The 16,359-nt window shown below is 40.4% G+C and overlaps 1 protein-coding gene across 4 annotated transcripts in view; it reads right to left on the bottom strand.

The window, feature by feature from the left end:
* MAN1A2 (mannosidase alpha class 1A member 2) overlaps nt 1-16,359 on the bottom strand; it is a 158,259-nt gene that overhangs the window by 115,500 nt on the left and 26,400 nt on the right. For all 4 annotated transcript variants that reach the window (XM_026061519.1, XM_026061521.1, XM_026061520.1 and 1 more), the window contains one exon: nt 10,236-10,491. In XM_026061519.1, coding sequence (XP_025917304.1) covers nt 10,236-10,491 — 256 coding nt within the window. The remainder of the gene's footprint in view (nt 1-10,235; nt 10,492-16,359) is intronic.

The raw sequence follows: 16,359 nt of genomic DNA, 5'->3' as shown, positions 1-16,359 counted from the left end.
GAAGTCATACATATAGTTAAGTATGAAAACAGGAGTTGTGTTTAACCTAGGAAAGACAGGGGAAGGGGAAAGTTATAGAGACCAGGCAGTCGGCAAACCAGGGCTCAAGTGCAGCTATCTCAAGCAATTGCATGCAGCTAAGGAAGTACCTACAAGACAAGACTACGGAGAAATCTCTTGCACCCCTTCTGGAAAATCAGCATGCTTCAATACCCCTCTGAAGTGCCTGTACACAAATGTATGCAGCATGGGGAATAAACGGGAGGAACTAGAGATCTGTTCACAGTTGCAGGGATATGATCTCATTGCGATTATGGAGATGTGGTCACATGTCTAGAATGCTGCAATAGATGGTTACACACTCTTTAGGAAGGACAAGTGAGGAAGGCGAGGAGGGGGAGGAGCCCTCTTTGTGAGAGTGCAACTGGAATGCACGGAGCTCTGCCTAGGGGTGGACGATGAGCATGTCAAGAGATTATGCGTAAGGATTAAGAGCCAGACTAACAAGGGTGACACTGTTGTGGGTGTTTGCTACAGGCCACCTGATCAGGGAGAGGAAGTAGATGAGGCCTTCTACAGACAGCTGGAAGTAGCCTCACATTCACAGGCCCTAGTTCTCATGGGGGACTTCAACCACCCTGATATCTGCTGGAGAGACAACACAGCAAGGCACAAGCAATCCAGAAGGTTCCTACAGAGCACTGAGGATCACTTTTTGACACAGGTGGTGGAGGAACCAGTGAGGTGAGGTGCTCTGATGGATCTTGCACTTACAAACAAGGAAGGGCTGGTTGGAGACATGAAGTTTAGGGGCAACCTTGGCTGCAGTGACCATGAGATGGTGGAGTTCAGGATCCTGCAAAGAGGAGGCAGCAGGGCACTAAGTAGGATTGCAACCCTGGACTTCAGGAGAGCAAACTTTGGCCTCTTCAGGGATTTACTTGGAGGAATCCCATGGGATAGGGCCCTAAAAGGAAGGGGGGGGGGTGTCCAAGAAAGCTGGTTGATTTTCAAGCATCACCTCCTCCAGGCTCAAGAATGGTGCATCGCACTGAGCAAGAAGTCAAGCAAAGGGGGCAGGAGACCTGCATGGATGAATGAGGAGCTCCTTGCAAAACTCAAGCAGAAGAAGGAAGTATACAGAAGGTGGAAAGGGGGACAGGCCACTTGGGAGGACTATAGGAACATTGTCAGAGTATGCAGGGATGGGACTAGGAAGGCTAAGGCCCATTTGGAATTAAATCTGGCAAGGGATGTCAAGGACAAGAAGAAGGGCTTCTTCAAATACATCAGTAGCAAAAGGAAGACTAGAGGGAATGTGGGCCCGCTGCCCTGGTGATGAAGGATACAGAGAAGGCAGAGTTACTGAATGCTGCCTTTGCTTCAGTCCTTACTGTTAAGGCCAGCCCTCAGGAATCCCAGACCCTGGAGGCAAGAGAGAAAGTCTGGAGAAAGGAAGACACTCCCTTGGTCAAGGAGAATCAGGTTAAGGATCACTTAAGCAAACCTGATACCCACAAATCCATGGGCCCTGATGGGATGTGCCCATGAGTGCTGAGGGAGCTGGACCTGTTTAGCCTGGAGAAGTTCCATCTGAATATGAGGAAAAACTTCTTCACTGTGAGGGTGACAGAGCACTGGAACAGGTTGCCCAGAGAGGTTGTGGAGTCTCCATCCTTGGAGATATTCAAAACCCACCTGGATGCGATCCTGTGCAATGTGCTCTAGGTGACCCTGCTTGAGCAGGGGGGTTGGACTAGATGATCTCCAGAGGTCCCTTCCAACCTCAACCATTCTGTGATTCTGTGAAAAAGATTCTTGTTGCTCCCCTTTAGCTTTATGTTAGTATTTTACAATGTTTTTTCATACTAAGTAAGAGATGAGAAAATGCTTTAGTAAGAGGTAGATGAGACTTGTATCATATTTCAAAAAGATTTTAAGATAAATCTTTTTATCGGGGCTAATGCAAAGAAATTAAGAACAAAACTGATCTTTTGAAAGTCATTGATGGCTTCCTTTTTAAGTTAAATTAGAAATAAATTGCATGGGCACTAAGAAGTTTGGGAGCATAATTTCCTTTATTATGTCCTTTAAATAGTTTTTGGAATGATATTTTTTGCCCCGTCAATGTCATTACAGGTATAATTGCTCTTTGCAGATTTTTTTTTAATGAGTTTTGTTTCCTTGAGGAATTAAATATTACCCAGTCAAATAAAGGAAAGTCACTTGTGTGCATGCTCTCTCTCACATGCGTGCTCTCTTTTTTTGCACCCTATTCAGGTTTTCTTTTCATCTCAGCCTTAGATTTGTTGGTATTGCCTTATTGCCAGTGTTCATTTCAGATACTTGTTAAAATAGAATATTTCACCCATCAATACTAATCCCATGCAGGATACCCTATGCATACCTTGTTCTAAACATTGAAATGGTTCTTTTAGTTCTTGGATTGTTAAAATCCGTAGATATTTGCCCTGAGAAATGTTGATATCATGTTTTCCATGTAAGCCTGTTGACTAAACATAACCAACAACTGAAAGGAAGCTGTACCAGAATGTTACACAAACACAATCAAATAAATGAAGGCTAAAATAATTTTTGTGTTCCAGATTTCAAAGATGTGCTTGCAAAATCTGAGTTCTTTGGAGTTTTTTTGTTCTACTTTTTCTGTACTCATTATGATACGCAATTATGTAATTAGGCTGTGCTAGTTGTACATAGCATGTTTATTTAATTCAGCTCAAAGGGCAAATGGTTTTCACAGAATAAGCCAGGGTTGTGAAGTGAATGATCCTCCTAGTTGTCTAACATGTTTGCTTCTTGTTGTGCAGTTCAAAAGATATTAAGTTTAACAGGGAGATGAAAGAGCTAGTAAGGAGATGTTTTACTGATTTCTGACAATTTCTGACTTGTTTTCAACACAGCAAAGTTTTGGTTCCATGCCTACTTCTGTCATGGCTTTTTGGTGAAAAGCTGAGGAAGACGCTTAAAAGTTGTTGCAAGTGATCTTTAATTGGGTCCCCTGTGTTCCCTGGATACCCCTCTTACAGCATCTGACGCATGAAAAGAATCACTGCTAAGTTTGGATGCTTGGTGTGAGTGAGGAATGAGGACCCGCCTGGAAATCTGGGGTGCTCTGACTTGAGTTCTTTTGCCAGTGAAGTACTCTACGGCCTTCAGCAAAACTTTGCCTCCCCTCTTCTTTTTATATGTGTAATTCTAATATGTTGCCTCTTAGAGGGGAATTAAAGAGATAATTTGTTGAATATTAGTGGAGGCAGTTTTGGTAATGCTTTTAGAAGTGTGACAAGAAAAGAGGTGATGAAAAGGAATTGTATATTCATCATGGTCTTTGGCTGATGCTCAAGAGACTGCTAGCTGAATGTTGAGAAGTAACAGATTGTTTCATAAGCAACAGAAGTAAACCTATGGATTTTTGACCTACATCACACACACAGAATCACACAGAATCACTGAGGTTGGAAGGGACCTCTGGAGATCATCTAGTCCAACCCCCCTGCTCAAGCAGGGTCACCTAGAGCACATTGCACAGGATTGCATCCAGGCGCATTTTGAATATCTCCAGAGAAGGAGACTCCACCACCTCTCGGGGCAACCTGTTCCAGTGCTCTGTCACCCTCACAGTGAAAAAGTTTTTCCTCATGTTAAGATGGAAGTGTCTGTGTTTCAGTTTGTGCCCATTGCCTCGCGTCCTGTCGCTCGGCACCACTGAAAAGAGTCTGGCCCCATCCTCTCGACACCCTCCCTTCAGATACTTGTACACATTGATAAGATCTCCTCTCAGCCTTCTCTTCTCCAAGCTAAACAGGCCAAGCTCTCTCAGCCTTTCCTCATAAGAGAGATGCTCCAGTCCCCTAATCATCTTTGTGGCCCTTCGCTGGACTTGCTCCAGTAGTGCCACATCCCTCTTGTACTGGGGAGCCCAGAACTGGACACACTACTCCAGATGTGGCCTCACCAGGGCTGAGTAAAGGGGGAGGATCCCCTCCCTCAACCTCCTGGCAACACTCTTCCTAATGCACCCCAGGATACCATTGGCCTTCTTGGCCACAAGGGCACATTGCTGCCTCATGCTTAACTTGGTGTCCACCAGCACTCCCAGGTCCTTCTCCACAGAGCTGCTTTCCAGCAGGTCAACCCCCAACCTGTACTGGTGCCTGGGGTTTTTCCTCCCTAGGTGCAGGACTCTGCACTTGCCTTTGTTGAACTTCAGGAGGTTCCTCTCCGCCCACCTCTCCAGCCTGTCCAGGTCTCTATGAATGGCAGCACAGCCTTCTGGGGTATCAGCCACTCCTCCCAGGTTTGTATCGTCAGCAAACTTGCTGAGGGTGCACTCTGTCCCTTCATCCAGGTCATTGAGGAAGAAGTTGAACAGGATTGGCCCCAGTATTGACCCCAGGGGACACCACTAGCTACAGACGTCCAACTAGACTTTGTGCCACTGATCACAACCCTCTGAGCTCTGCCATTCAGCCAGTTCTCAATCCACCTCACTGTCCACCCATCTAGCCCACACTTCCTGAGCTTACCTATGAGGATGTTATGGGAGACAGTGTCAAAAGCCTTGCTGAAGTCAAGGTAGACAACATCCACTACTCTCCCCTCATCTATCCAGACAGTCATTCCAGCATAGAAGGCTATCAGCTTGGTTAAGCATGATGTCCCCTTGGTGAATCCATGCTGACTACTCCTGATCACCTTCTTGTCCTCCACTTGCTTGGAGATGGCCTCCAGGATGAGCTGCTCCCTCATCTTTCCAGGGATGCAGGTGAGGCTGACTGGCCTGTAGTTCCCCGGGTCATCTTTGTTGCCCTTTTTGATGTCACTGGCATGACATTGGCTTTCTTCCAGCCTTCAGGCACCTCTCCTGTTCTCCGTGACCTTTCAGAGATGATGGAGAGTGGCCTAGCAATAACATCTGCCAGTTCCCTCAGCACTCGTGGGTGCATCCCATCGGGGCCCATGGATTTGTGGGTATCAGGTTTGCTTAAGTGATCCTTAACCTGATTCTCCTTGACCAAGGGAGTGTCTTCCTTTCTCCAGACTTTCTCTCTTGCCTCCAGGGTCTGGGATTCCTGAGGGCTGGCCTTAACAGTAAGGACTGAAGCAAAGGCAGCATTCAGTAACTCTGCCTTCTCTGTATCCTTCATCACCAGGGCAGCGGGCCCACATTCCCTCTAGTCTTCCTTTTGCTACTGATGTATTTGAAGAAGCCCTTCTTCTTGTCCTTGACATCCCTTGCCAGATTTAATTCCAAATGGGCCTTAGCCTTCCTAGTCCCATCCCTGCATACTCTGACAATGTTCCTATAGTCCTCCCAAGTGGCCTGTCCCCCTTTCCACCTTCTGTATACTTCCTTCTTCTGCTTGAGTTTTGCAAGGAGCTCCTCATTCATCCATGCAGGTCTCCTGCCCCCTTTGCTTGACTTCTTGCTCAGTGCGATGCACCATTCTTGAGCCTGGAGGAGGTGATGCTTGAAAATCAACCAGCTTTCTTGGACACCCCCCCCCCTTCCTTTTAGGGCCCTATCCCATGGGATTCCTCCAAGTAAATCCCTGAAGAGGCCAAAGTTTGCTCTCCTGAAGTCCAGGGTTGCAATCCTACTTAGTGCCCTGCTGCCTCCTCTTTGCAGGATCCTGAACTCCACCATCTCATGGTCACTGCAGCCAAGGTTGCCCCGACCTTCACATCTTCAACCAGATATGTTTATTCAGATGTGCTTATTCTTAAAATAGTAGTTAATTAAAAACAATAGCAATTTTTTGAAGCCAGAACAGCAAGTTAATCTACTAGAGAAGTGCTACAAAGCTGATGAAAAAGCTTTCCTTCTCAAAATTATTACTGTGCATCAAAAATAATCAGCCAAGTCATATAAACAGTCCTCACTGGAACAGCTGAATTAATAGCTTGTTAGAAGAATATAAGCAAATTACACAACTGTGAATTAGTTCTCACAACTGAGAATATAAACACTAAGATCAAAACCAAAGACAAAAAATGAGATGCATGTTCCACTCCTTGTTTGTTCCATGAAACTTCCCTCTCTATGGAAAGGGGACATTCCCACGACAGTTTTCAAACACTGTACAAAGCTGAAAGCATTACACAAGTTTAAATTACTTTTATATGCACCTTCTTAATAAAATATATATATATATTTAAAATATTTAAGTACCACAAAGCCGCTCATTATAGAGACCTGTAAAATGACTTCACTGAAGCTTTCTTTGGAAAGAAAAAAGTAATGAATCTTCCGTAACAATGATAGTAACTGGGTCCCCATGTGGAAATTTTCTACTCTTCTCCTCCTTAGTGTGGAGAGCCATGTGCATGTTCCAAATTATCCCTAATATTGCCCCTAAATTGCCCCAATTCTACATATTTTTAATTTTTTGATACAAAGTGAAATAGGCTGTATAAATTTGTTCATTTTGTAAATTTACGTAATCTAAAGCTGTTCTATGAGAGTGGAATTCCTCAAATATGCATTCCTCAGGCATCAAAGTAAATCAAGGCCAACTGTCTTCTCAGGACCACTTGGAATTTTAAAACCAGATATGCAGCCTCCAGAGAGCTAGGAAATTCCCTGTGCAATTTTTGGTTTTGATCCAAGCAACCATAATGCACTGCATGTCAGAAATGCTGTGTATACTGGATGCAGACCTGTATTACAGATATTGTCTCCTGGAACTTACTCTTTTTTGGTAAGTCTGTATCTTATCTACAAAGACTATTTGTACTAGTCTATACTGGTTAAGAAGAATGGTAAGAAAAGACCTCAGTGATGATTTTCTCCTTAACAGTAATGCTGCCACAGTGGTGGCATTCTGTCTTTTCCCAATTCTTGTTTCACTTGTTATATACACAGATTTGAAGTTACAGTTAATTATCAGAAGCTGTAACAGACCAGAACTATCTTATGTCATCGCCTATCCCCTGTCTGAAGTCCTAAAGGAAAAGATGAAGACATTGCCCTCAAAGAATCAAGGCCAGCTATATTACACCCTTTCGTAAGACACATTCCCTCTAGCAGCATGCAACAGATTTTACTTCCCTTTCTGTTCTTACTCTTGCAGCTGAAGGGAGAAAGGGATGTTCAAGGCAGATGGAGGGCTTTGGCAAAGTCCCCTACACTGGTGCATTTTGGTGTCAAAACCACTGACAAAAATAGGGTAGTAACACTGAAAGGTATGAACCATTTATCTTGTCTGTCCAAAGATTCATCCATAGCTGTAAAGAACCCAAGATGATCACTATGTGGGGAAGATCAATGAGATCGTCTTGTCACTTATCAATCTTATCACTTAGCATCAAGATACAAATGGTACTTAATAAAATGCAGAAACTCGGTGCAAAGGGTATTAAGTGCTGTATGCAAGTATCTAGAGAAAGAACAGAGCTCTGACTGCTAGAGCATTGTTGCAGGCAACTGCATCCAAGTTTCCATTAAGTTGTTAGTTACAGCAATGAGGTTCATTCTTATCAAAGCATCATATGCTCACTCCAACCAAACCCTTCCAGGTCTAGAAGGATACTCCTGAGTTATAAAAAAAAAAAAAAAAAAAAAAAAAAAAAAAAGTGCAATCCTTCAACTAGAATGCCTTGGGCATTATGTTCTTTGCAATCATAGCATTTTCAAAGTGACTTCTTATCCAATCCACAAAATCCTCAAGGAACAGGAATAGGAACTACAGTCTTCCTGTTTACTAGCGTATTTCAAGATGCACATTGAATTTCCAGAATCTCTGCAGTAGTCTGACACATACAGCTGATACCTTAAAAGCAGATTTCAGATAAAGTATTATTTATCTGACACACCTAAAATATGTTTCATCTCACCTACACTAGAAGTAGACCCAGAGACTGCATGAGAATAACACTGCAACAACAATGGGGTCTTCAGCATTATGATTTGCCAGTTCTCACTAGCACACCTTCCACTGCCATATTCTACCCTTTCGCACACCTAACCATAGAAGTAATGATCTGCTGCCCTGTGTCAAAGAATTCAAAAATTCTAGAGATCAGCTGATAGCTATAGTATTAATAAGACTCAGTGAAGGCAGTTCACACAACACAGAATCTTTTGGTCATGCTAATATGATCCTGGACTGTTAAAGCACAATGGCCATACTGTTGAAGGCTGCACAGTACAAAGGTATGACACCCTCACTGCAGTTCTTACTCAGCTAATAAATAATCCCATAAAATCTTTTACCTGGCTATGATCAGCTACATACTTCAGAAACCACAAAGTATCCATAATAGTCAACAAGCTATGCAGTAAAAGGCAGCTTGTTGATGCGATTCACATTTAGGCTGAGTTGACAAAAAACAAGCAGTCCTTTTATAGTACAAGATTTGTGGCAACTGCAGGTAAGAATCCCCAGAGGTATTACTTAAACAACCCTGGTTGTTTAACTACACCAACACACATTTGTTTACCTTCAGGTGTGGATCAACATGAATTGTCCAAGCTTCACTACATATTCAGGTAAAATAAGTATTTGTGTTAACCTATAGCTTCTCAGCTCTTCTCAAATCAGTTTTACATTCTGACAAAACATGATCTTAGAAATGCACATTATTATCAATTGCAAGTACTAATTTTCAATTCTCATTTCAATTCATGGTTGAGCTATGTGATCTTTAGCTGATGCTTTCTTCAGCTATTCATCATTGCTACCTTTGCTCAGTACTTTCATGTCACTTGGTTAACTCACTTACTCCACTCATTAAATCCATCAGTGGCAAACTCACAGGTACTTAAATATAGTAATCTGTAGTTAAACTAAAAAGTGTTGACAGCTCCCTGACCATACTGTTCACCATTCATATTCATTCCACAGAAGACGCACTGAGAAGTGAAATGCTCTGTATGTTCTTGCTGGAAACGTTCAAAGACTCCTCAGAGTTTTGAAAAACAGTAGGGTCCTTTGAAATCCACAATTCAGCACTGTCCTTTGGGAAATAGTCCTAACAAAGCAGGATCAAGTGGGTCTGATAACTCAGAAAACTTCACAGTCCAAAGTGTTTCTATAGTAGTCACTAATGGAAGACACACACCTCCAGGGGAAGGATTTGCTGTGTGTCAGGTTCAAACACTGATACATCGCCATGTCTACAGGCATAAACAGTTGTTCATTATCTGATACGATTGGATTTGCCCTTGTCATCGTTAATGTTCGAAGTAAAATTCCAACTTGGGTGATTTACCCACAGCATACCACATCCTGCAGCTGTTGCACTTCCCTATTACTAGCACAGATGTGTGACTATAACTATGGTTTTGTTTTTTTTTTTTTTTAAGCTTACTAAACTCAGGCTGCAATTTAAAAGCAGATTCAGCTGATGTAACCATTGATTGCTGTGATCCTGGCTACTCTTTAGTGACAGAGCCTGTGCTCATCTGCCTCTGGCCTGAACCATGTCTGTTTGCTAACCTGATTATTGGGCATAAGACTAATTAGATTAAAAAAAAAAGCCTGAAAAATGTCAGGTGAAAATAATAATAATAAAAAGCCACCACCAGGGCAGAAGAGTGCAATAAATCTCATGGCCAGAGGTGGAAAGGATGGAGCCAGAACCAGCAATTCCCATAGCCTAGAATGCCATGGAACCAGAAGCCTAAGCCAACATCTTAGTTTGAATGTTCTTATAGATAAATGAGAAATCTACATAAATGAATTCTTAGTTTTAAAACTATCCTTAGAGCAGTCATTTAAAATTTACCAAATTATCACACACTTTTCTTTAAGTAATTTTCAATTTTCACTAGCAGACCAATTTTTTTTCTCTCTCTCTTTTCACTCCACTTTTTAAAAATTTTTAAATATTCTGCGATACACCAATACCCTCCATTGTTTGAATGGAACCTGACAAAGACAGGGCTCTATTTTAAAAGTGTACTGTTGCTGTTTCATGTGTAAATGTCAAACTCACTTTGGCCTCCAATACTACCATTAAAGAAATCCTTAAAAAAAATTAACTGTTATTCAGTGAGATATTAAGATCACAACACCAAGAAAAACATGCAATAAGATGGTGATGTTTACTAATACTAGATGCATACTTTTAACTTACTGTTTACTAAAAAGTTTTGCACTCCTATTTCTCTCTCTCTTTTTCTTTTAATATAAATCAGAACAGCAACTAGAGGACATACAGATAACTGCTATCAGACACAGGAATGGATAGAACCACATCATCATCTTTACCTCTTTAATTTTATTCCTCTTCTCTCGGATGTCTGGGTCTGCTGGTTCTCCACTGTTTATCCCTATAAGATTTGGTAAAGGAACTGGGGGCAGTGGTTTGCTGTCTTTCTTCTTCAACTCTTGGACTACTTTGCTCTTTTCTGTCTGAATCTCAGCTTGAATCTCATCACGGGATTTCTTCAGCTTTTCTTTAGCCTCTTCCAGGGCCTTTTCATGATCTGCTCGGATCTTATTTCTCAGACGTTCCTCTTCTTCTCTAAAGAAACAAATGCTGGTCAGAGTCTCATTTCTTAAAATGCATTGATTACAAACAAACCCAAGCTTTAAAACAGAAGCCACGTTGTGAGTTGGTTTATTCTAAGTAATTGTAATGATTCAAACAAGTTTATTGAAACATGCTAGTGCACATATATGCTATACTATACTATTTTTGCCATGAACTCCAACAGAAGAACTGTGCACACATCAGCAACAGTGCTGTAAGAAAACTTATTTTAGGGTTATTCTAGATTATATCTCAGCACCTTTGCTTGTCTATTCGAAAATTTAGAGAGGAAAAGCCTTAGATCTTGTATTTCAACTACAGAATGTGCACTCGTATAACAAAGCTAACACTATATAGCGCACAGGCATATCTAGCAATTCTTCAGCTTTTTAGAAAAAAATCAAAAGGGCTCTTCCTCAGCTTCTCTACAGTAACTGCATCGTATGCAGCTCACCAATACTTGGAAGTACTGACTACAAAAAAAATTGCAGTCACCCATTTTATTAACAACAAGGTGTGAGCTGCAAACCCCGTCACAGTATATTTTGGTTTGAATTCAGACCTTATTGTTTCAGTCAGTATGTTTCATAAACTTCCCAAGTTAAATGCAGAATTAATTATAAAGTGACTTAAAAGCATATAAGCTTTACATAAAGCACAATTTTGAAGCCTGTTATTACCAAAATTACCAAAATAACAATTTCTTGGCTCTAAGCATAGTCTTTCATCATGATCTTTAAATCTTTAATGATCAGTAAGAGTTTTGAGATTCACACACAAATTAAGAGTGCTGTTTTAAGGCCTGGGCTAGACATGAGGTTATTCTAATAACAGATCAAAACAGGTCCTTCCAGTCCTAAAATATTTGGAGGCAACAAAATGATACACCTCAGGCTCTCAGCATAACGCAACCTTTTCACACATCTTTAAAAGGATCCACAGTTGCACAATAACTAATACAAGCCAAAAGAGCTCCAGGGATTAAAACAAGCCCAAGTCCAAAAAGCAACCTGCCCCACCACTCCCCCCTTCCCCAATACTACTTTCCTCCAAAAACCATTAAGAAAAAGATGGTGGATAAGCAAAAGGAAAGAAAGCACAAAGAGAGGCCCTGTAAGGGATGGGAAGCTAGGCCTGACTGCTTTTAGGAGAGACCGAGTCACTAGGCCCATATCACATGATTTTTTCAGCCTACTGAAATAGTACCATGTAAAAGGAGCAATCATCATCTGATATGTGAGGATTAAAGATCGGTTAGCATCTACTATAGAGCACTGCCTCACCCTTACAAAAAAACTCTCAAAGAACACTCATATGAGTAACTTGCATAAAGTTGTGTGTTTGCCTATTTTAAAAGAAAGACACTCTGCCTTTTTTCCAGTTTGATTACTACATTATTATTATGGCTACTGGGAGGTCTCAAATGGTGGCTAGGAGACAAGCAGGAAGGGGGGGGGGGGGGAACATGAGCAGCCACATCTCAGCAAACACATGAGGAATTAAGGGACTCCAGGTATAAAGATTTTGCCAGACAGTCTACAGAACTGATTTGAACTAGGGCAAAAAAGCAGCCCATAAATGAAAAAATAAGGTATTTTTGGAACTACAAAAAGATAGTAGTCTCTAAGTCTCAACAGCTCTGAAAACCTATTCGATGAATCTTGACAGATCTAAATTTAAATTACCACTCTAGGATAAGGCCAAGCATGGTAGACATGCTCACACACTGCAACCTTAAAAAGCTTTTCTTCCAAATGCTTTGCTCTCACTAAATGATACTTTAAGAACATGGCCTGGATACAGTATGACAATACTCAGATTTCCAAAAGAAAGTAATAACAAAAGAACACTTGTTACACAGGATATTACAGGCCATGGAATAATTTAAAAGTGAAAAATTTCCAAAACTTCATCACTGGAAAATACAAATGTACAAATCTCTTTACAGGGGAAGGAATGGGAGAAGGACACTCAAGCAGATTAGAAAGTGGCAAAAGCCTGACCTGACAAACAAATGAAGGAAAAGGGGAAAAAAGCAGGAAGCACCGACTTTTCCCAACACTTTAATCTCACATATTATATCATTAAGATTTCCATTTCTAGTATGATGTATTTAAAGTGATAACTGCAGTCTGTACTTTTGCCCAGAAAATATTTTAAGAGATGCAAAATGAGGATTGCTATGTTTTGAGATACATTACATAAAGTTTTTAAACCATTAAGATACAATTTCAGCAACTGTCAGACAAACTATTCTGTCGGCCATTAGGATATAAATCACCAAAATGGCTGTGCTAAATATTTGCATCGTTTATCACTGTAATATCAGAGTAATCCCCTGATGAACTTTTCCATTTTGTGCAAGGTATATAGGACTGTTACAGCTCTCTGCCTAAGGAGGGCTGATTCTCTAAATCAAACTGTAATAAATTAAGCTTTTAGTTGCAGAAATTCACCGTTCAAACCCTCAGTGCATGGGCCCTGACTGTTAACTTAAAAATTACTGTGTTTATGTGACAACATTTTTATTATATTTATTAAGTTGATATTTATGTACCTCTTGGCTCCAATCTTTAGGTTGGTACACAAAGGCTCAAATAGAAACTTTTTTAGCTCACATTTTATTTTCAATTTGACAAAATTTGACATCGCTTAAAAAAATTCAAGTTTACAAGCCAATGTGCATAGCTTGTAGCAGGAAACCATGGCAATACAACATAAATATGCTCTCAGCAAAACGCACTGTTACACAAAGAGACTCGTGTTAGCACTTAGGTTTTTCATAAATGCTACTGGGCTTGCATTTAAAAATTATAGTAGTGTTACTACCTGTTGATATTTCAGCACCAGAAATACGATGCAAAGGTTTTTATGGTGCATTGGTTAAAGGGCTTTCAAACTGACCTTCTTCAGCCACTTTTCTCAACAGGTGTGTCAGATCCACATTTCTCCAAAACAATGAAAAAGGACTGAGCTCCTCACTTTATGATATCAAATACAAGCTCATTAATACTGCAGAACAGTAGCAGTCCTTCTCTCCCTCAAGGGTAAAGCAGTGAAACATTTTCCAATCAGCAAAATACTATTATAAAAAGAAAAAAAAATGTAAGCAATACTATTTAAGAAAATTTTTGTCTCCACCACAACCTACCGATGAGAGACTAAATGTGTCGTATTCCTGTAAAAGTTGCTTACATTGTAATGCAGCAGCAAGGCACTGGTTTCAATAACAAAGGCAGATAAAAATTTATATCAACTGAAAAATTTGAAACCACAGATCTGTAGTCTGGAAAGTTTTTCCAAGGCTTGCACAGGGCTTTGTGGAAGAGGTAGGTAGAATGAGAATGAGGTAGCCAGAATTAGGCCTCATTTCACACAGTCATGTCCCCACCAAGACAGATACTCTGTACAAAAGCCAAAGAGATAGCTTATAGAGAATAGGAAATAGGAAGCATTACTGAATATTTAAGAAAATACTTCAGTTTTGGGATAACATATTTTGGAATTATGCTTCTCATTTTCAAAATTCGATTTCTAGAGAAGAGAAGCCTCTACCTCCCGACTAGATGGTTAAAAAATAGTTAAAAAGCACCTCCCCAAATAAAATCCTCCTCTGTGAGAAGGATTAACCATGTTTGAAGAACTATGCCTGACTCACTAGAACCACTGCTTCACTAAGTGGAATGACATGCACTGTGGTGATGCGCTTTGCACACCATCAGGATTTCGCACCATAGTCAAGCACCATCATCCTTCCCTTTAATCTTCTGTCCTAGGTCAAAGTACAATGGGGGGGGGGGCAACAGTAATAAGTGTCATTAATCTACCTCTACCATCCTCATCTATTTCTAGATTCAAACTGCATGAAACAGCCATAAACTGGAAAACAAGTTTTGAACTCTGAGTCTATTTACACTGCAGGAGCCACTATCAATGTACACAGGCTCTGCCATTGTTCATTCCACAGCACTATAATCCAATTAAAGTCATTAAGGAGGTTTGAATGACAGCCCATTCTCCTCTGCTCACTCAGCAGAATAACTAAGTGGTTGAAGAAAATATGCAGAGACTTAACAGGGATGAAAAATTCCAGCACTAACTGTATGATCATCCCAAAATCTTCCAGGAAGTGACATTTTGAGATAAACATGAGAAAGCAATAAGATGAACAGAGAAGTCCACAGGTGTTAGAGGGAATTTACAGGAGATAGTAAAAGTGCTTCTTCTGCAGATAGACATTCTCTATGTAGTTACCAATGATGAACAGCATGAGCTGCAAGAAATAGTTTTAAATTCAACCTGAAAAATACATTTTACCAAATATATTCAAGTATACGACCCTAGTGGAAAAAATCCATACTCCTAAAGCAATGATAGCAACACCGCATGTTTCTCAGACAAGTTCTTAAGCATCCAGACTCGGGTACTACCACATAACAAGTTCATTCTGTATTTACGCTTAAGAGAATGAAAAGACTAATTTGTGACCAACTGAGACCAAAAAAATTCTGCCCAAACCCACATCCAAATACCCAACAAGTTCCACATCTACCACAAGAAAGAGTCAGGAACAGCATGTAGATATTAATGCATGTAGATATCATTAAATTTGGATATTCATAGAGTGAAAGGAAAGGGACCACAGAAAAGAGAAATCTAAGAACAGATATACTACTCAGTCTATTTCATAAAGACTGGAAACAATCCCAGCATAAGCACATACACCAAAACATGTCAGATATGCTGTTTTCCTATCCAACTGTCCCTCCTTTCCAGGCAATACAAGCAGACACATTATAGAGCATTTTGAGTAAATCTTCAAAAACCTCACTTAAAGCAAAACTGCTGCTTCATTCTAACCACCCCAGCACCTTATTCCACAGTCTCAAGAGAAAACTGAGATTTAACTACCATGAGAATACTAGCTATTTTAAAACAGGCGATATTATTAAAAGAATCTGCTTAGACCATTTTTGTCAACAAGAAGCATAAAAAGAGGCAATAATTACTATCTGAAACTAGACAAGCGCAAACTAGAAATAGGTGCAAGTTTTCTAAACCACTGTAATTAACTACTGCAGCTACTTAGGCAAGAACATAGGGCACTCTCAAAGTCTCTACAAGCAGTCTAAATGTAATTCAGAAAAGACCACAAGTTATAAGGCTTGATAACAGAATCACTAACTGAAATCTAATATGCTATAATTATGCATGAGGTAATAACTCTTCTGAATTTAAGAACAGTTACTAAAACTTCACTTGCCAGGACAATGATTTTTAACATTAGTCTCATCTATCTGCTATGATACAACAGGCTCTGGAGAAACAGAACTGCAAAAAACACATACTTTCAAACTTGTTCATAAGACACAACATGATCAAAAGCGGAAACCAGAATAAAAATTGAGCTAAGAAAAGAAAACTAACCACCAGCAACTGTTCTCCTGCACTTAAAAGTGGAGCACTGGGTTACTAAATCAAGGCACAACCAGTTTATTACCCACTGGATTTTCTGCAGATGGGCAGGCAAGATCTGTTAAAGCACATAAATATTTTTACGAGTCTGTCATCCAGAAATAACCCCATAGGTGGAAATTCGTTCACGCAATGTAAAGACACTGGAAAAATATCTACTGCCCCTTCATTGCCCATAAAATTAACCAAAATTACAGATTTCTTGAGTGCTTTCTTTTAGAAGTTGACAGTAAAACTGGGTATTTCTAGTGGATGGTTGTATTTGCAAAGGACATGAGTACTGCTTCTCCAACACAAACAAGGACCGCAAGAGACAGACTACTTACTCAAGTCCTCTCTTCTCTTTCTCTCTCCAGCTTTGGAATTTTCTCCTCTTCTTGCCAT

This window comes from Apteryx rowi, unplaced genomic scaffold (genome assembly GCF_003343035.1).
Source record: "Apteryx rowi isolate R43461 unplaced genomic scaffold, aptRow1 scaffold_181, whole genome shotgun sequence".
In the NCBI taxonomy this organism is placed as follows: Eukaryota; Metazoa; Chordata; class Aves; order Apterygiformes; family Apterygidae; genus Apteryx; species Apteryx rowi.
This window is presented reverse-complemented; position numbering and strand designations above follow the sequence as displayed.